General features: G+C 37.5%; 1 protein-coding gene across 1 annotated transcript in view; it reads left to right on the forward strand.

The window, feature by feature from the left end:
• BTAF1 (B-TFIID TATA-box binding protein associated factor 1) overlaps positions 1-22,159 on the forward strand; it is a 66,110-nt gene that overhangs the window by 20,203 nt on the left and 23,748 nt on the right. Inside the window, exons 5-19 of the mRNA XM_081954008.1 lie at positions 1,180-1,343; positions 1,730-1,866; positions 4,101-4,212; positions 5,059-5,127; positions 7,829-7,918; positions 8,693-8,788; positions 8,877-9,053; positions 10,936-11,076; positions 11,186-11,310; positions 13,149-13,269; positions 13,735-13,839; positions 14,821-14,970; positions 19,783-19,925; positions 20,045-20,219; positions 21,412-21,615. Coding sequence (XP_081810134.1) covers positions 1,180-1,343; positions 1,730-1,866; positions 4,101-4,212; positions 5,059-5,127; positions 7,829-7,918; positions 8,693-8,788; positions 8,877-9,053; positions 10,936-11,076; positions 11,186-11,310; positions 13,149-13,269; positions 13,735-13,839; positions 14,821-14,970; positions 19,783-19,925; positions 20,045-20,219; positions 21,412-21,615 — 2,009 coding nt within the window. The remainder of the gene's footprint in view (positions 1-1,179; positions 1,344-1,729; positions 1,867-4,100; positions 4,213-5,058; positions 5,128-7,828; positions 7,919-8,692; positions 8,789-8,876; positions 9,054-10,935; positions 11,077-11,185; positions 11,311-13,148; positions 13,270-13,734; positions 13,840-14,820; positions 14,971-19,782; positions 19,926-20,044; positions 20,220-21,411; positions 21,616-22,159) is intronic.

The following is a 22,159-nucleotide window of genomic DNA, read 5'->3' on the forward strand; positions in this document are numbered from 1 at the left end:
GAGCAACCCCCCCCCCCCCCGAACTGGTAGTAAAAAAAATAGCAACTCACCACTGGTTCATGTCCTTGAAATAATGTTGATTCTTCTATTTTGGTTGCATGATTTGATTTTATATATTATGGTAGGAGCAGAGTAGATTGAGAATTTCTCCTTTTAGCAGAATGAATTTTTTAATTGCACTTGAGATGGCTTGGCTGGTGAAGAGGGAAATAAGGCCTTGTTTTCCAATCCTTTGTTCTCTCTTCATCCCTAGTGGGTTCTAGAAAATTCCAGAACTCTCTTGAGTGGAGAAGGGCAGCACAGAAGGCAGCTGAGGGAGGGGAATTAATGAATTTTTCATTGGAGGTGTTCTTTTATTTATATTTTGAATGAATGAATATTCTTGTTATGATTATTGCCCAGAATATTTTTTTTTTATATTATTCATTTTATAAGGCCATACAACTCTGGGTATCAGACAATAAAAGAGTAAAATACAATAAAAAACATACGGAAGAAAAATCATTCAAAAACAATAAAATAACAGGACCAAGCTCAAGGTCTGGGGGAAGAACCAGGCTTTCAAGGCTCTTTCAAAGAGAGGAGGAGAATAGATATAGCCAAGAATGACAACAGAGAAGGAATGCTGCATGTTCTGTATAAAAACTTTTCTGTCATTGGAAGGAGACTTTCATTTCATAGAAGATAGACTCTAAACATAATCTTCTGCCTATATCTTTGAATTAATTAGTTGGGTATATTTTGCAAGTTAGGTGCACTAAGTGCACATGAATTGGCGAAGAAGCTTTTTCAGAACTTTCTGTTTTTCTGTAGTAGGTAAGCTATCAAAAGTTAATAATGGAATAAGACCTTGAAAATGTTGCCTGAAAAATATAACATAGCAGCAAAGTAAATTATTGTGCAGATGTTACATAATAGCACTTTTAAAGAGATAGAGTCTTTCTTTTCAAACAGTGTTCTAACAATAAAAGCTGAATATAGTTTGTTAAACCAAACATAACAATAATCAGGAACTCTTTGGTGGTACTTTGCACAACATTCCTTTGTTGTAAAGATCACTGGAGGAAGCTAAGCTATTAAGGGTTATTTGGGGCTTTTAGATTTAAGATGTGTTCAGTACTTTATTTTAGAAAAATATAGATTTGCTTTGTAAGAACATAGGCTGTTATCCTTTTTAAGGTGAAGTGGATCCTAAAGAAAGAATAGCCCGACAAAGGAAATTGCTTCAAAAGAAACTTGGCCTCGATATGGGAGCTGCGATTGGAATGAATACAGAAGATTTGTTCAATGATGAGGATTTGGACTACACACCGGCTTCATCGATTCTGGTACACAAACAACCTGTAGGTAAAACTTCAGGCTATTTGACTTCATGGACGTACACAGTGGATTTTTTGTTTTGTTTGTTTGCAAGATGCCAATAAATGCTGTTTTAGAAAGGCCAATCAAGATTATCATTAGAAATGATTTTGCAGATTGAGGGACATCTGTTCTCCTTTTGAAGAACAGGTTGGTGGGATCAAAGTACTGTTGTAAGCTTTAGTCCAAGGGTAATTTTGCATCTCAAGCCCCTATTCTTCTAAAAAGCCATACAACTTCTTTGGTGGCACAGCAAGTTTGGGAGAAATATAAGTAACTGGCAAATGGTGGAGTGGAGGGAAAGTTATTTTCATGAACAGAATGAAATTCTGCTGTTCTCAGATTTATCTAACTTTATGAACTTTTTCAGACTCTCCAAGCTGCGGAATTGATTGATTCGGAATTTCGAGCTGGAATGAGTAGCAGACAAAAAAATAAGGCTAAAAGAATGGCCAAGTTGTTTGCAAAACAAAGATCGAAAGACGCGGTAGAGACCAATGAAAAAAGGTACTGTAAATAGAATTTTAAAAATTCAAGAGTTGGACAAGTTCTTAGAAGCTGCCTAGTTGAACCTCCTTAAATCAAAAGGCACCAGGGGAAACATAGTTGAATCTTTTCCTGACAAATACAACCAGAGACGTATGATTCTGTGCCCAGAGTTACAACTGTTGCAGCAGTGCTAGACTCACATTATTGTGATCTGGTCACCTGACAACCCATTTGCACATATGACAGCTTGCTAAGCGCCCCGTGGTCATGTGACTTGCATTTGCAATCTTCCCTGCCATCTTTCCCAAAATTGGGAAAGCAGAAGTGAAGTTCACAAGCCACTGCTGCCTGCTAAGAGAATCTATTTGTCTTTTCAAAACAAATACTATGTCTTATTTTTGAATGTTTTTTAAAAATCACAAATAATTTTATTTGTATTTATAAAATAAATATATAAAAATAAAATGTAAATCTTGTTATTTTAAAAGATAGCTTCCTCTGGTCTTCTGAGGGATGGCTGAAAAAGGTTCATCCCGAAACCCAGCAGGATTTTTAATGTGGGGCATTTGCAGCCAACTGCCAGAGACGAGAACTCCCTCTCGTTTCTGGGGACTGGCTATAAAAGCCGCATGCTACTGGAAATGCTCTCTGTCAAAATCCTGCTTGGATCTTTTTCAGCCAGCTTTTCTTTTTCTTCTTCTTTTTTACTTCGTTCAGTCTAAATGACCCAGGAGATCATTTTAACAACCACAACTGGGAGTGCTGGGATTGCGATTGTTGAGTGAATCAGTCACATGACATCTTACTTAACAACCAGTTCACTCACCAACTGAAGATTCCAACCTCAGTTGTGATGATAAGTCAAGGACTATCTGTACTTCATTTTGTGTCTTTAAAAATATATATATTATGGAAAGCTGTCTTGTCCATTTACTTTCATTGTTCTCAATTCCACACGTTGCCCTGCATCTTATTGTTCTGTTTTAGTCAACATGGTAAAATTCTTGATCTGTTCACAATTGGCCTTTTTTCCCTGACACTGGACAGCCACTTGTTTGTAGTTCTATATTCTTTTTTGTTTCAAAGTTTTATTTTTTCTTACAAATTTTGACATATTTTATAAACAAAGTGTTGTCTGGGTCTTTTTTTTTTTTACAGCCTCTCATATACATAATCCATTTTACATCAGAGTTCTGTTTCCAATTTCAGCCATATTATTCTCTTTCCATATTTTTCATCTTATATTTTCCTCTTAATACATAAACAATATCACTAATTGCCCCTTCAAAGTTAAACCAAATTATCATTTCATATTTCATCTGTTCATCTATTTTACTATAAGCAACATATATCCTCTCATTCAATTTTAACATAAAGAGCACTTATTTTAATTAATTATCCACAATTAACAATGTTACTATAATTTCCTTATATCTTAATTAACGACATAACATTAACAATGTTACTATTCTCTTTAATCTACTAATATATCTCTTCTTTCTCTTCTTCCTCCTGTAACCATTTTCTCTTGGGCTCTCAAAGATTCCACTTCTTCTTAGTTTTCTTCTGTAGTGCTATATTCTAAGGGTCTCCTGCTTGAGCGGAGGGCTGGACTAGAAGACCTCCAAGGTCCCTTCAAACTCTTGTTATTCTGTAAATAGTATATACATCTAGTCACTGCATTTCAATAGTCATTCCAATAACGAGGCAACCTCCTATTCTGTGTATGTTTTTAGCATAATGAATCATCCATCAGAACCTGAATCATTATTACTATAGTTTCCAATAGTGTTGATTAATTTTCTGCAGTAAAAATATTAAGAGTTTAATGATAAATCATAAATTTAGTAAAGCAGCACGTAAGAATTATTAGTCTTGTTGCTACTCTTATTGCAATAGTTCTCCTTTTTCAGTTTTTAGAAATTTCTGATGTTGGAATATTCTCAGTAATTATATCCATATTCTGGCATTTGCTAATGATAATTTGATGTTTTTATAAAAGATATCTTCCCTAATATGAACCATTTTAATAGCATCATAGCAAATTTGTTATAAATACAGACAGTGTAATACAGGGTTGTTCAACCTTGGCAACTTTTAAGATTTCTGGGGTTTAATTCCCAGATTTCCCTAGCCAGGAGAATTCTGGGAGTTGAAGTTCACAAGTCTTAGAGTTGCCAAGATTGGACCCCCTGGTGTAATGTGACCATCATTATGGAAGTATTTGACAAATATTTCAATATCTTTTCTAGCAATGACAGCACTGATGGTGAACCAGAAGAAAAAAGAAGAAAAATTGGAAATGTTATCATCAGCCAACCTGCAACGGAATCCAAACTTTTAGTTGATAATGTTCCAGAAGAGGTACAGGAAGTCTTCATAATAGATTTAATTGACAGAAAATCCATCCTCATTACTTGAAATGAAATATTTTCTTTTTAAAACATATAACATTCTCCATTAAATCCCGCTCATTGTAGACATTACATTTCTCTCGCTTAAAAGCAATAGTAATCAAAGCAAAATAGAGAAATTTAAGATGCTGAAGTGTGGAATGCAAGCTTTCTCAGTTTGAATAGCTCATCTTAATACCATGCCAGTTCAGATGCTTTAAAGCTTGCCTAACAACTGGTTGCTTAGCAACCATTTGAAGTTATGCTGGATCCCCAAAAAGATACTTACAACTCAGTTCTGGAGTTCTGCTGGATGAACACACACACATACACACACGCACGCACACGGTTGCGTGATCACATTTTGGGTGCTTGACAACCACTTCACATTTATGACCATTTTCAGAATCCCGCAAACATATAAGTAAGATTTTCAGCTTTATTTCCCCCAGTCACAGGTATTAACTTCTGTGTGAAACAGTTGTAAAATCAGTCACATGGTGACCTGTTTAATGACTGCTGTGACTTAACCACCCTAATTTCAGGCTCAATTAGAACGTAAGTGAAGGGCTACCTTATTGGGCACAGGATGGAGAGAGGGGAGCAGACAGATCTTGCTTCAATTTTCCACTTGAGGTAGGAAGAGGTTGGGACTAGAGAATTACATTAATTACTTCCATTATTGAATAGAATTGCTTTTTTCCAAATTATGCTCAGAAGATTATACCAAATGTAAATGATAATACATCACTCTACCACCTCAATTTTTAAAGCATAGCTTCAATTACAATCATAAGTCATATTTTTTTTCCTTTAGAGCAATGAATGGCCTTTGGAAAGTTTTTGTGAAGAAGTGTGTAATGATCTCTTTGATCCATCCTGGGAGGTAAGTGTTTCTTTGTATCCTTGATAATAACTGGATTGTAAGGAAGAGAGGATTTTACAGTATGAGTGCATTCAGGCTACTAGACGAAGCCCATAAAAAGTTTTAAACTTCCTCCCAGAGGAAGACTTTCCTAAGAACAGGCACATGTATTCCTTCTTTTAGCACCACAGCTGGGAAACAACAGCCTATAACAGTGATGGCGAACCTTTTCAGCACTGAGTACCGAAAACGGAGCGCACTGAAAACGGAGCGCACATGTACACGTGTACACCAAGTGCCAAAAAGGGAGCACTTTGCATGCTCTCATTTGAAAAAGGAGCTGCCTGGGGGCATATGGTTCGCCTGGTGCGCCAATTGCGCCCCCTTCTGGACCGTGATGCCCTACGCACAGTCACTCATGCACTGGTGACGTCTCGCCTGGACTACTGTAACGCTCTCTACATGGGGCTTCCCTTGGGACGCGCCCGAAGACTGCAGCTAGTCCAGAACGCAGCCGCGCGGGTAGTCATGGGGAGTACTAGGTACTCCCACGTAACACCTCTCCTGCGCGAGCTGCACTGGCTACCTGTGGTCTTTCGGGTGCGTTTCAAGGTTCTGATCACCATCTTTAAAGCGCTCCATGGCATAGGGCCTAGTTACCTGCGGGATCGCATCCTCCCACATACTTCCCTGCGGCCAATCCGCTCTCACAGGGAGGGCCTTCTCCTGGTGCCGTCCACGAGGCAATGCCAACGGGCGACACCAAGGAGTAGGGCCTTCTCTGTGATGGGCCCAACCCTCTGGAATGACCTCCCCCCCGATATTAGAACCACTACTGACCTCCGCTCCTTCCGACAGAAACTGAAGACACACCTGTTCCGACTGGCTGGTTTGGCATAATTTTAACGTCTACCTCCTGGCATACACATTCTTACTGGTTTTTAGAGGGATGTTGTTTTAAATTTAACTTGATATTTTAAACTTTTGTATTGATTTATTTATTAGCTGTACAATTTGGCATATTTTACCCTCCTCTTATACATGTATTTATATAGTTATTTCTACGTTTTAATCTGTTGTATTTTAATATGGACTGTACACCGCCCCGAGTCCCTTTCGGGAGAGGGGGCGGTATATAAACGCTAATAATAAATAAATAAATAAAATAAATATGCGCGCCATAAAATTAACTTCTAGTTTCCAGCGTGCACATACATGCTGGACAGTAAGTCTTACGGTTACTGACATGCATGCACACATGATGATCAGCTGGCCGGCGTGCATGCTTACGCTGGAAAACAGAAGGCCAGCTCTTCCAGTTTCTGACACTGCTGCGTGCACAAAGGCCAGCTGACCATCATGTGCACCAGAACCCCAGAAGAGGAACGGGGACTGACGCACATGCCAGGCAACATGGCTTTGCGTGCCACAGGTTTGCACTCACAGCTATAACTTGTTTATGCTTATTACCTCATCAATCAATAATATAGAAATACTTGATCAAATCTAATTTAAAGTAGGTGGTGAAATAATTGGAGCAGTTGCTCACATACATATCCTAACAACATTGTTAACAAGTTATAGCAAGTGTTTCTACTAATGGAAGCACACCACCAGTTTATAAATGAGTGTTTCCTTCATAAACTGCCTTCCAGGCATAACATCAGTCCATAAATTGTGGTTATGTTATTACTTTGGGAGTATATGCATATTTTTCTTACATAAGTCATTGTTAGTTTGCTTAACAAGGTTGTTTATTGGTCAATGCAGTTCAGTGGTTCAGCTGTATTCATATTGTGGAAAGTTGAATAATTCATGGTTCCGTGGTTTCTAATTTGATGGCCTTAACCCAGTGGGTCTCAACCTTCCTAATGCCGCGACCCTTTAATACAGTTCCTCATATTGTGGTGACCCCCAACCATAAAATTATTTTATGTTTTCCATATTTTTTCAAAAATATGTGTTTTCCAATGGTCTTAGGTGACCCCAGGGAAAGGGTTCTTCAACCCCCAAAGGGGTCTTGCCCACAGGTTGAGAACTGCTGCCTTAACCACTACTTCAAACTACTTTCATGCAAATTGCAGAGATTTGAATATTAAGGCTTAAGAAAGATGTCTAAATCAAAAGATGGATTGGGTATTGGAAAAACAGTGCGGTCTTGGACCTGCCAAATAGTCTTTTTACATGCTGATTTCATTTAAGTTCCAGATTTGTTTTGAGAGTTCTAAAGTAGTATTTGTTTTGTTATGCCTTCATTTGATTTTAACTTTTGATAAATTCTCAGTTTTATCTCATCTGATCTTCTGTTGTTGTTTTGCTCCTTTGCATATTTGTTATAGGATGAATTATCCCTTAATAAACTTAGGCATATGTTTATAAACATAGGTATCCCTTCCTAATTACGATCACCTTAGAATGCCAAATGTGCATAATTATGTTAAACGTATTTTCCCTTTAGTATCTGCATTGCGTTGTTTAATGTGAGTACTTAAGGGGAGGACATTAAAAATTACTGCAAATCAAGTCACATGGAAGGTAAGATTTTGGGTAGGGATAATCAGTGTTCTCTCGATATCATAGCAAACTCTGGTTAGATGCTCCAAGAGCAGAAAGAAAGAGATAGGGTTGTATATATGTATATTTATATATGTTTGTATAAACATTGTGTGATAAAAAATTCTGTTCTTATAATATATTTGGGGGGGGGGTCGGTGTTTTTTAGATCCGTCATGGTGCAGGTGTTGGGCTGAGAGAGGTACTCAAAGCTCATGGGAAAAGTGGCGGTAAAATGGGAGACAGCACTGTAGAAGAGGTAAGCTCAAAACAGAATGTGTACACTCATAGTGCGAGGTCTTCAACTTTCCAAAAAAGTAAATAGGATATCATTGTTGCATGCTTAAGCTCTGTGCATCAAACCCAACATTCCATTGTGGTTGTTAAGATCTCTATTGTTAGTGGAAAACAATATATAAGTTTGTTCTGATCTTCAGAATGTTTCTGTATTAATGGAGTTTTTCATAAGATGATTGAACTTGATACAGATTCTGTATCTATTACTTGGTTTTATACATAAAGTACAATGTGTTGGAGAATCGATGCTATCACTGTATGTATTGGGAGGTGAGCAGATGGTAAAGTTTTATGCTTTCCTTTCACGTATTTTAGTAAATAGGTTTTAGGAAACAAGTTCAGATAAATGCTAGCATGGCAATGGGACAGCTGTACACAGAAGACCTTTTCCTCTTTGTTCTTTTTCTTTTAATTTGGGAAACATAATTCTTTAACTAGTATACTATCTCGTCTTCACCAGAGTTGCGCTAATTCTCTAGCACTGTTCATCGATGGAGTTTGGTTAGTATTTTTTCTGATATAGTATAAATGCCTTATCTTTTTAAATAAATAAAATTTCTCAGGAACAGAGTAATCTTTCATGGTGCATCTTATAATAAAGCAGCCTAATAGAAAACAACAGAATTATATTTTCCCTGTTTCATTATTGGTTACCTCTAACAATGCCTTTATGAGCCTTCATACCGAGGGGAAATATTTTAATTTCTCATCAATTTAAAATCTCTTTGATAAACAGATGATTCAACAACACCAAGATTGGCTGGAAGATCTGGCTATCAGACTTCTTTGTGTATTTGCTTTAGACAGATTTGGTGATTTTATTTCAGATGAAGTAAGTATGTACCTTCAACGCTTCTATGCATATCCTTTTTTTTTTTTTAAATTCCACCTATAAGAGTGTTGTTTTCCTCTAACCTCAGGTAGTGGCACCTGTGCGAGAAACTTGTGCTCAAACTTTGGGAGTAGTGCTGAAACACATGAATGAGAGTGGAGTTCATAAAACTGTTGCTATCCTGCTAAAATTACTTACACAGGAGCAGTGGGAAGTAAGGCATGGAGGCCTTCTAGGGATAAAGTATGCTTTAGCAGTTCGTCAGGTAACTATTAAAGTTTCTTCAACCTTTTGTTGTTTTGCTTGACTTTTGCAGTTATGTGAAAGGAACCCATTTTTTTAAAGATACATGTGAATTTCTTGACAGCAGATAAATGCTAATGCAAAACATTGGACATGGAAGCTTTAAACTCGCACCATCAAAACTGAAGTAACAAAACTTAAATTGTAGGTAGTCTTTGGTTTATAATTGGTTGCTTATGACCAAAGTTATAACCTACATGAAAAAGGGGGACTTGTAGCCCAGATCTGAAGTTCTGGTGATTTGAGAGGCGTTTGTGGTCATGTGACCACACTTCAGGTTCTCAGTAACAGGTGGCATTTATTTGCAATAGCCCATGGTCACATGACCTCATTTTACACCAGTTCTGCCAAAAAGCAGCATGAACTTTGGTTTTCAGCAAAATCCCACCATAGCAAACAGTGGATTCACTTAATAACTACCACAAAAGTCGTAAAATGTGACCATTACAATTTACAATCATAACTCAAGGACTACCTATAATGGTTCTGAGTAATAGTAAATATTTAAAGATGGGGGAAAAAGAAAGCGGGAAATTAAAGAGTGAAATCCTAGGAGGAATATATCAAAATAGGGTGAGGAGGTACTGAAAAACATCATTATTCTGTATGTAATAATTATTTTAGCGTGTGGATGTTGCCCATGGAAGGACATGTTCCATTGACTATTGAGATCAGAAACCATGCAAAGCTTTAACCATGCACAGCGTTAGGTGTGAGAATTAGAACAATTTACTTTCCATGTACATTTTCACTCTTAAAATCCTTTTCAAAATTCCTTCTTAAATTGTGAAAAAGATTATAATTGGCTTAAAATGTTCGTTTGGGATGTTTAAGAGGAAGAAAAAAGAAAATGTGGAGCTTCTACTGTGATCCTTTCACTTAGTTTTGAAAGCAAAACTTTTTGCTGTTAAATTTTAAAGATACAATGTGAGGAGCTTGGGGTCATATGTGGAGTATCCAAACGTTTCTTTATTTCACAGAGGGGAATAATTAATGGTGAAATTTATTTTACTTGAGAGCTTCAGTTTGTTTTAAAATTCTCTCTAATATTCCAGATGATCCCATAAATCATTTCTAATCATAAATTAATGGTTGCTTCATTAATAATAAATAAACAGGTCCAACTGCACAATTTGTCATGTATCTCTAGAGCAAGTGTTCTTGTTAAGAGCTCAAGCAACTATGGAACAGCAGGAAATGTACATTGGCTAATCAGACAGCTTTAGACAAGAAGAGGATTTATAATTTGAGAAGAAATACAAAATAATCTTCTAATTCTATCCCATAAAGTCCCAAACTGGTTTCATATTTGAGGAATAGTTTACACAAAAACAGAAAAAGTTCCCTATTTGTTTTCTTATTGCAATTTTCATCTCCCTCCCATTCTTCACTTCTGGGATATTTGCTTTAAATTCTTAGGCTGATGCAACAACTGGTTTGCTTTCTTCTTCTTTTTTTCAGCTGATGCTCTACTATTTTGCCTTGCTATCAGGCACAGAGCAAGTTTTCTTTTCTTCAAGTCTTCATTTTTCAATTTCCACTTTACTGCCACAACTGATCTACTGTAAACCTAGTTGACATGCATTTGCCAAGGAGTGGAAAGGAAGGAGGGTATTTTTTTAATGAATAAGCTACTGCCTATATATAGAGATCTTTCAAACTTTATTTTGAGGTGGTTCCAGTTTATTTTTAATGATTGGCCTATCAGTTTTAAGATGTTGGTTTCATTCTTGAATAGAAAGATATGAGCATGGAAGAGGATATGATTGGAAAATAATTCTCCCCACAGGCTCAAAATCTCTTTTACCCTTGGATTCTAAGTTTAACAGATCTTACTTTTATAGGATCTAATTGAAACATTACTACCTAAAGTCTTGCCTGCAATCACTGAAGGACTACAAGATTTGGATGATGATGTTAGAGCCGTTGCCGCAGCATCTCTGGTGCCAGTTGTAGAGAGTCTTGTCCATCTCCAGCCAGAGAAAGTAAGTAGAAATGCTAATATTTCTGTACTTATTGGCTTGGCTCTGGAGAAAGTCCCAGGTGTGCCATATTTGACCTCATGCATTTTTCATTGCTCTGCTCATATTTTAGGTACCTTTTATTCTTAATATACTGTGGGATGCCCTTCTAGATTTAGATGACCTGACAGCTTCCACAAACAGCATCATGACCCTTCTTTCATCCCTTTTAACTTACTCTCAGGTCCAAAGATGCAGGTAATCTGTGTAATTTTTCTAGTTGAATAGCCTTGTTTTATCTTGATCACAAATGTTATTTATTGTTCAGCTGTCAAAATGGATCTTGGTATATTTTTAATACATTTGCACAGATCTATATTGCCTTAGCTGTTTTGAATTGTGTGATAGAAACAATAGGATAATATATCACTATACATGATGTGTGTAATACATGATGTCATGCGTTCAGTCTCCTCTCCACTTCATCTTCCTATACGCGGCATAACCCATGGATCATCCAAAAGTATTTAAAATGTAATGTTTTTCTTTTAAATTACATGGATTCTTCGGGAATGTTTTGGGCATTGCTGACATCCCAGAAACCCTTAAAAACCTGGCTGTGATCCTGAGGGGGAAATCAGGAGGTTAAGGAGTCACATCACAGAAATGTTATCGTGTTGCCCTCAGCTGCGATTCAGCATATATCTTATTGTTTGAGGAGGATTGCACTGCCAATGGTTTATTTTTTTCAGTCACCTTTTTTATTTTGTCAGTTGCTCAGAGTCACTGTAAATTGATTCAGTAAAAAGATAATAAATAATAATAGACATGTATTGCACCATGATATAAACTTTTGAGTACTGAGGGCTTGTTCAACAGAATGATTCAAGACGGTAACCCTGCTGCTAGCTCTAAGATCAAGATAATTTCTGGAGGACTTTTTGTGGTGGAGAGATAGAATCCTTTCTTCCACTACAGGGAGAAAGCGGCACATGTATATAAAAAAGTGAAACTCCATAAAATGCTAGGAAGTATAGAATTTTTCCTCACAATCATTTCACACACACCCCCCACCATGAGATAAGTCACCTCCATTTTTCATTTCCTCCCTAAAAGTCATCTACTTTTGTGACTACTTAATACATGCCATTTTATCTGGGTTATTGTGGGGGAGTGGGGATTCACCCTTAAATGCGTCTCCCAACTTTTTCTATCTGAGTTAAACACAAGCTCTCTGCTTAGTAATTTCATTCTTCATAAACATTGGGCAACTTGAACACTTCTTTCTGCCCTATCAAGTTTTGTTCAATTAAATGTGCAATCCAATTATTTTTACATTTTTCTGAATGTTTTTCTTTAGAAACTTACCTTACCTTACCGTGGCTAAATGGAATGGGTGGAAAATTTATTCGTACTGTTTTGAACACAGTTCCTGTGATCTACAGTTGCTCTATTCTCTATATTTTTGAACAATATAATAAGTACTCCCGTTTTGGTTTTACATAAAAATGCATTCATTGTTAATTAGATATCCTGCCTTTCCTCCAGACATTCAAGGTAAAACAGCACTCTAGTCCAGTTTTCCCCCCAGAACAACCAACGTGTAGGATGAGAGCGACCCCAAATCAAAAAAAGCTTTCATGACTGAAGGTGAATTAGGACCTAGTTCTCCTGTGCGCTGCTTGGAGAATCTAAGCATGGGTTCAACTTCAGTTTGTCTTCCCGGTGACTGAGTTAATTTTAGAGTCCTTTTAGCCACGCCTCCTCTCTTGACCTTCAGTTTATCAACTCAGTCAAGCCCATCAGCGTGACTTTTGACTCTCTCCTTTCCTTTACATTTCTATACATTTTTAAAGTAGTTTTTTTTGGGGGGGGGAACCTTCTCAAAGCATAAAATAAGCTTTTAAAAATAATAAGGTAAATGTTTGAACTGCTTATTGCCAGTTGGGTAGATATTAGTAGGCTACATAAGCTGACTTGTATTACCATAATGATAATGTTTTCAACCTGAAAATATGAATATGCATTGCAAAATGTATTGACTAATTTATGGAGTCACATTTTTTTATCTTTATTGCTCCTCCACCATGTTTTAGTATTCAGCAGTCACTCACAGTTCTGGTACCACGTGTGTGGCCATTTCTTCATCACACAATATCTTCTGTCCGAAAAGCTGCATTAGAAACTCTGTTTACACTGTTGTCTACACAAGATCAGGTGAGTAATTGCTATCATTAGAGCATTGGCTCTCAACTTTTTGGGCACCAGGGACCGGTTGCATGGAAAAAGGTTTTTCCGCGGACTGGAGGTAGCGTGTTTTTGCATGCTGCCTGCATGTCACGGATGGGGCTTCGCTTGTTTGCACTGGCCGGTCGTTGGCATGCAACGGATCAGTGCTGGATCCAGGATTGGGACCCTTGCATTACAGTACAAGGGCAAAGAAAGTTTGTTTGCACTTGATTCATGATTATGTAGAAATCCTATTTTTCACTTTTGTTTTCTCTATAGCACATTCAAAGCATTTTTCATTATTACAACAATCCAGTATTTAAAAATACAACTAATATAGTGGAGATGAGTAATTTAAACTTGCAGTATTGAAGTATGGTAATTCTGACCTGTTTTGTTAAAGCAATTTGCTGATAATTAAAATAATTTTTATGTATTCCTTTTTGCTGTTAGACTTCTGCAAGCTGGCTAACTCCCATTTTGCAAGACATGCTAAGACACATCTTTCAGTTCTGTATTTTGGAAAGTAACCAAGAAATTTTAGAATTAATGCATAAGGTATGTGTCCCATTAGGCCTTACATTTGCCTTACCTTATTAATAAATCTGTGTATCTTTTCTGATTGTTGAGTTTTAGCCTTAATTGTTTGATTTTATGAGCACCATGCATGAAATGCAATTCTGTAGAACTGCAATGGAAGGGTCTGTATATAGTTTGTTCACTGAAGAACAAATAATATTCTACAATAATTTTACAACATGCATTGAATAACAAGTATGTTTTTCCCTCTTTATTATAAATCTTAGTACATTTTCCTATTTCCACATTGAGGCTTCTATTATTTGTTTTAAAATTATTAACATTTAAATGGCTTAGAATATTGAGAACAAAAAAGTGAAAGAAAAAATATCCCATTAATGCTAATTATAATTTAGGATGATGGTATTACAGATATGACTCTTAGCTTTTCTATCCAGAGTTGACTATTACATTGAAAAAGAACTGCTACAACTCACACCAAAATAATTGTTATATGCTAGAGCAGGGGTGTGAAACTCGATTTCACTGAGGGCTGCATCAGGGTTGTGTTTGATCTAGGGGGCCGGTGGGGCATGGCCATGTTGGGTGTGGTCAGCTCAATGTCACTCATCGAGGCTCTATTTTGAGCCATGACAGCCTCTTGCAGCCTTCTACCAACGAAAACAGAACTCGGGGAGGCCACGCGTGACCCTCCCAGGTTCTGTTTTAGTCCACGACAGCCTCCTGCAACCCCCTGCCAGCAAAAACAGAGCTCAGAGAGGACTTGTGTGGCCCTCCCAAGCTCCATTTTCACTGGCGGAGGCACCACAGGCCGGTCCTTCGCTGTTTTCACAGTGGGCCCATGGGCCAGATCTAAGCACCTCACAGGCCAGATCTCACCCGCAGGCCTTGAGTTTGACACCCCTCTGCTAGAGGTTCTGTTCATAAGCTGCTGACCTATTAAGAATAATAAGTATCTTTAAATTGATTATGTATGTTTTCTTTCTTTCTCTTTAATAGGTGTGGCTTGAATTGTTGAGCAAAGCTTCTTTACAGTACGTGGTAGCTGCTGCATGTCCATGGATGGGAGCTTGGCTCTGCCTGATGATGCAGCCTTCTCATTTGCCTATTGATTTAAATATGTTGCTGGAGGTGAAAGCCAAACTGAAGGTCAGACTTGAGGAAACAAAGTATTGCTTTAACTAGTATATGCCTGTTTTAATGGGATATTTGCAATGCTGGATAGGCTTTGTCTTTGTTGTAGAGATCCTCAATTTTGCACCAAAGAGTCCTGTATTTCACTAATAGAAAAAAAATTAACATTTTCCTTTCCAAGGCCTAAGGAAGTGTTTTTCAAACTTGGCAACTTTCAGACTTGTGGACAATTCTGGGAGCTGAAGTCCACATGTCTTTAAAGTTGCCAAGTTGAAAAAACACGGATCTGATGCTTGGACATGTAATACTAGTCCCTTAAAAATGGCTTGTATATATATTTTATAGGAACGTGCTTAATATATAAATATAGTGTTATTTTTATTTATTTCTAAATAAATCAAGTAGCTAACTTGTATCTTATTTGGGAGGGAGCAGTAGCATATTACTCACATGTGCTGTTTTGTTTGAGGTACTACCATACGGTAGCTATTGACTCCCAGACTAACTTTGCAGTGTCTGAAGAAGCATCTAGGACAGGGATGTCAAACCCGCAGCCCGCGGGCCAAATGCATCACGCACTGCCCATGCCCACTCCCGTTTTAGTGAAGGGGAAATTGCGATACATCACGTGATGACAATGTGTTGTCGTGAGTTTGACACCCCTGTTCCGGGAGCTACACTACCTGATTTTGTTTCCTCTACATTTCTTTAAATTGTACTGTTTGACATAATATTGAATGATTTATTTTTTATTTATTTGCTGCTGTTATTTGTATTCGTTGCAAGCACATATCTTTTTAAAATACTAAGGTTTTCAAATTGTGCTGGACAACTTTCAAATATTTTTATCTACTAAAAGAAAATACAGTGTCTTTCATTGTGTCCCAAGTGTTTTTTTTTCTTTAGGTCTAACAATGTGCAACCTGTTTTTCACATAGAATAAGACTAAGTCTCTTGTACTTTTGAAAATCGAACATTATTTTCGCTTCACAGCATAGCAGAGCGTAAAGAAACAAGCATCTTGTCCATAGATAATACATCTTATGAAAAGCTTCTTTTCAAAGGCCCTCCATGTTTTTTTTCCCCCTTCATCTTTTGGGCTACTATGTTCTGTCTGAGAGTCAGTCACATTCTAGAAAACCAAAAATGTTTTGTTCTTCCTTTGTGACATAGACAAGTTAATGTCTGAAGGCTGCCTGTTGCAAGTGACTTAAGAGTTTGGAGAAAGATGGAGGACAAACAACAAACCGAATTGTCTTTTGTTTATTTTACATCTAGCTTGTTAGACTGTAGCTAGTCTCCTCCTTTTTCAAAAAATAAATGGCTTGAGATGAGAAGTTTAGGAATTTATTTACTAGGAAGTATTGGAAGTGAGGAGAAAGAATGAGAAAAAACAAGAATTAATATTTGAAAAGAAATAATCCCTAAGTTTTGGGTATTTTGCCCATTCAGGTTTTTTTTAGAAAACCTTCCTATTTTCCATGTTGTATTTAATCCATGTTGAACCACATTTTCAGTTAAAAGTAAACATACATGTGTGCATATGTATATAATATACACAAAATTTACAATAAGCACAAACAAAAAATTAATGAAATAATTGAAATAAAAAGTTAAATCCTATGAGACTGCACACCGCCTGACTTCCCTGTGGAGACTCGCAACCACTTGTTTCTCTCCTTCCTTCCCATCAGCCTGCCCAGTTCCATCATGGCTGCCAATCTTGATAGTCCTTCCTCTCCCACCAGTCTTCACTGTCTTAGGTACTTCCTCTCAGAAATACAGATGTTTTTCCCCTAAACATTTCATATCCCCTGTTGCCCACCTTGGAGTTTTTTCATGCAAGTCCAATGAATTTTGAGTAACTGTGCTTCATTTATATGATTGGATTCAGCAAGATCCTTGATGAACACATTGATCTAATAGGAGAGAAGTAATATACTTTATTATATATATATCCTGCCTTTTATTTAGGATCTCAAGAAAGTATACATGGTGTTTCACCCTATTTTTTTTCACGATAGTCCTATGAAATAGGCTCAGCTAAGAGAAAATGACTGGTCCAAAGTCAGCCAGTGAGCTCATGTTGCTGACAGTAGATTGGAATCAGAATGTCCTGCTTCTAATCCAACAGATGAATCACAACACTCCATTGGTTCTTAGTAATATATTCTTCCTCCTGCGTTCTTGCCACAGTTATATAAATTGATCACAATACCCTGTAGGACGTGGGAATAAAATTTGACCCACTGTTTCTATTTTTTAATGCACACAATGGGAAGCATTTTGATCACTAGAACACTACTGACCTTCCCCTCCAGTAGAATCCAAGATCAAAGGAATGAACAACAATAATAAATAAATGTATGTTTGATTTACACCTGTAAGAATAAATGGCTGACCATTTGGAAGCCTCTTCTATCTAAACTCTTATCAGGAGAAAAGGCACATTCTGATCAGTCATATATCTGATCTCTGTCCTCTGATGATTATCCCAGAAAATGGCAGTTGTATATTTCTCCTTCCATCTGTGGCAGCTTTAACTTGCATTTCACATTTTTGGAATATACATTTCTTTGGTCTGCCAGGTTTATCAGTGGAATTGCATCAGCTGGATACAGGAGTGTGCCTAGCTCATTTAAACAGGTGGCATTCTTTTTTTTTTGTCAGAGAGCGCCATTTGTATAAAAAGTTAAACAGAAGGGAAGTTAATGCATAGCCTTGCTAAACCTTTTGGAATTGAGATCTGATTAGATAATTTACATAATATCTAAAGTGCCTTGGGATATTTTTGTACAACATCTTAATCCATAGCAACTGTCACGCTGCACCAAGACTGTTATCTGAACTGGAAGGCTAGTAGACAAGAGAATCAAGGATGCAGCTCTTTAATAAGCCAGTTTATTATTACAGATAACAAAGAAGCCCCAATAAAGCAGAAAAGCAGCAACTATAAGCTTTGTCAGTCTTAAAATTCAAATATTCTCTCCTGTGTATTCTAAGAGACTGAGAGAAGGTCACTTGCTAGTGGGAGGGGCAGATGACATTGGTTAATGGCTTGACCTTATCTGGTACTCCCACTAACCGAAGCCCATCAAAAATGTCCATTTTCTTTTGCAATCCAAATCTATGTGCAGAGCCCCTTGTGTGGTATTTGACTATTTTATAAGATACTTGCCATATGCCAAATAAATAATACATAAAACCGTTAACCTCCTGCCCTAAAACTGGCTTATTTCTCTGTCATAATGCACCATTTTTCCATTATCCCAGCCTATTCAGTAGATTCTTAGATTTATGTTTTGCATCTAGCTGACTTGTAGTAAGTAGCAAGCAGATGGGCTAATAATTAGCAGGTTCCATTTCTTTTCATTCCATTACTTCCGATTGGGTCTGTGGTAACATAGCCCTAACTTCATAGAGTTTGCACTATCTGATCTATGTGAGTAGACTCTGCTTGTAGAAGACTACTAGGCTGCATGTATTTTAAATAGTAGGGAAATCAAATAATCATTTGGCTTCCCGTTTTGCAGCTACCCAGTTAAGGGGCCAGTCTGATGGGTCATCTCTGTTGACCTCAAGAGCTAACTGCTACAATGACCTGCTTTGAGTCACTGCCTAAAAGTATTCTGGGAAATCTATGGGAGGAATAGGTCTTCATGTGTCTTCAGGGCAGAAAAGGAAAGGGAGGAGAAAGAGGATGGGAAACTTTACCCACACTGTTTACATTGGAACGCGGACTATCGGTCAAAAAAATCTATTTCTGTATATCTTTAGAAAGCATATGCCATTAATTACCGTGTAATTTCCCTCCTGATGGTTCTTGTTTATCCAATCAAAAGCTTTCTCTGCTTGCCCCTTGACTGAGTTGACTGAGGAATGTTTGCATTTATTTGCTATCCTGTGATACCATTGGGTGCATCCACCACTCTGAGATGGTGCTACCAAAAATTCAGGGTGACGACACAATTTGGTCCATTTTTTGGTTAGTTACAAAGTTGAGACTAGGAATGGTTTGAATTGAGATACCTCCTGGCCCCCTTATCACTTTCCTCTGAAATTAACTGCAATTATACTATATTTTCTATATTATATAATATATAGTTTTTTTCATTAGTATATTTCAATACTATATTTTCATTAGGTTACATAGATTTTACTCAAATGCATATCCAAGTTAAAAATCTTAGCATTTGTTAAATTTTAAGCTTCAAACAGGAAGGAAAATAGGTTCTTTCTTTAGGCATGGGATGAAACAGTTAAAAAAAAATCAAGTATCACAGCTTTTAATTTTTCTGAAAAGAGAGGAGTCTGAAGCATTTGCGATTATTAAGAAGGAAGTAATAAATGTCTCAAATGGGCAAATGAAGCTTTACCTCTCTTTATACTGTGGAAATGGAAAGAAAATCCATATTTGTCTTTTGTCTGATAATGTTCTTGTGCCTGCATTTCTTTCTCTGTTGTGCACATCAGGACAGCATATAAGTGCCTTTTATCCGGCAATTGCAGTTGAATAACAAGTGCTGTTTTATAATTTCAGAGCATTAGAACAGAGGTGGGAATTGGAGACAGCTAATGTTACAAGCCTATTGCTCTTATAGATCTGTATGCATACGCTTGGGTTTGAAATTATCCTCTCCAAAATTGGAGACAACAAAAATCTTTATATTATATTTAATTTAGGATCCTAATATATTCCTGCATAATTTCATCCGTGATTAAAATGCGCATTTCAAATATTACAGTTCCAAATATAAAAAGAGAAGCTGTGCATAAATATATAAAAATGTAGATCCTATCTTAATAGCAGATGTGTTGATTTCACAGGAAAAGTCAGGTGGGAAGCTGCGTCCAAGTCAACCCCAGACCAAAGAAGTGGTCCAAGAATATATAGCTGGTGCCGAAAGCGTCACTGAAGATCCTGCAACTAGAGATTTTGTTGTTATGAGAGCTCGGATGATGGCCGCAAAGTCAGTTTATTCTTGAAAACCTTTATGTTAAACAAGACAGAACTTCTAGTAAAGATACATGATTCGAATTAGATTGCCTTAAACACTGTAACCCAACTAACAGAAATATATCATTCCAGATTGCTTGGAGCCCTCTGCTGCTGCATTTGTGATCCCAGCGTGAATGCTGCTTCCCAAGAAATCAAGCCAGCAGAGTCACTTGCCCAACTCTTGCTTTTCCACCTGAATTCCAAGTCAGCTTTGCAGAGGTTTAGTGTTGCGTTAGTAATCTGTGAGTGGGCTGCCTTGCAGAAGGTAGGAGAACAGTACAACTGTTAAAACATATACCGTATTTTTCGGACTATAAAACGCACTGGAGTATAAGACGCAGTATGATTTTGAAGAGGTACATTTTTTAAAAAAAGTTTTTGCGCTCTGCAGGCCTCCCAAACCCTCTGCACGCCTCGTTTTTTGCAAAAGAAAAAAAGGGGGGGAGGGGGAAGCAGAGTTTTGGGAGGCTGGTAGAGTGCTCCTGTGGGATTGGGGGGGCAAAAACGAGCAAAAAAATGGCCCTTTTTTTGCAAAAAAAGGGCATGCAGAGCTTTGGGAGACTGGTAGAGTGCTGGGGGGGGGGGCGGTCCATTTTTTGCTCGTTTTTACCCTCCCCCCCAGGAGCACTTTGCAAGACTCTCAAAGCCTCTGTGCGCCCATTTTTGCAAAGGGGGCGGGGTTTCAATAGGCCAGAAATGCTGTATTCAGTGTACAAGATGCACCCAGTTTTTAACCCTTTTTTTTGAGGGGAAAAAGGTTTGTCTTATACTCCGAAAAATACGGTATTCTCCAACTTAAACCATTTCTGTCTCTGTTTAATAAAGCTTATGAAATTCAGATATAACACCTTTTCCTGTCAGCAGATAACAGTCCATATGCAAGATAATTTTAAGATTGACTGTAATTGACAGAACTCTAATTCCTGCTGTTTATGGAGATTCTCAGTCATCCTGGTCATGGTTGTCCCAAAGGTGTTTTTTCAAGAGGCAACTGGATTTTCTGGATTTTTCTTTTGAAGACGTTTCGCCTCTCATCCTAGAAGCTTCTTCAGCTCTGTAATTCATGATCTTAGTTTTAGAGGCTGAAACTACCCAAACAGTCTTCTAAGAATACGCATAGCAGCATTTAAATTTTTGTGTGTGAATAGACTTTTCTGCCATGCTACCATGTGCTTTCAAAACTTGCTTGAGATTTGAAAGCCAGCAGGTGGCTATTTGAAACATTGCTGCTTTTGGGGGTACATAACTGGTTGTCCATTTTTTGTAGATTGTAGATGTAGATTAATATTAAGTATTCAGTTCCATAAGATTTATCGCATTGCACTTTTATTTTAAATCGTGAAACCAAATAAACACCAGTTCAATCATTTAGAGATTTTTCAGTACTTGTAATGTTAATCCCCTGTTCACCTTTAAGATCGTTTTCATTGAAAATGTGAAATTTTGTTTTTTTGCAGGAAAATAAGATAGTGGCTGATGCTGTCCTGTCACGCTTACTTGGAGTTCTTTCTGAGCATCTTTATTATGATGAAATTGCGATTCCCTTCACCCGGATGCAGAATGAATGTAAACAACTTATCTCTTCATTCAACGATGCAAACATTGATATTTCCAGCAAAGTAAACTGCAGCGTATTTACAATAGATCAAGCTAATGAATTGGTGAGTAGATTAAAAAAAAAAAGATTTGCATTCACACTTGCATTGAAACCACCGTGGTGGCAAAGTGTTCCCCAGTCTCTGCAAGTCTATCAATCCTCCAAAATAGGTAGGATCTTTTTGCATACAGGTAGACCTCACCTGACAGCCACAGTGCAGGCCGCAATTTGGGTCACTAAGTGTTGCAGTTGTAAAGCAACATGTTGTGTGACCACATTATTTTGCAATCCTGACAATTAGCTGTCATTAAGTAAATTTTATTGGTCATTACTTAAGGGCTCACCCCAGTCCAAGTCATTCCAATCTTGGTCCCTCACAGACCTGAGTCCCAGTAAGGTAAGGGATTAACTCCAACTCCCCCACCTACCTGCCTGTCTCCCCCACCCCCATCTCTACCCTTTTGCCCCCCCCCCCCCCCTTTACCCTATCTTGCGGTGCAGCAAGCAGCTCCAGAACTGTATGGCTTCTTCTCCTTTTTAACCTGTGATGAAAAACATCTGTTTCTACCTTGGAAATGAGAAGGAAACGTTGAGATATAAAGTGATCT

This window comes from Natrix helvetica (assembly GCF_964273705.1).
Source record: "Natrix helvetica genome assembly, chromosome: 5".
In the NCBI taxonomy this organism is placed as follows: Eukaryota; Metazoa; Chordata; class Lepidosauria; order Squamata; family Natricidae; genus Natrix; species Natrix helvetica.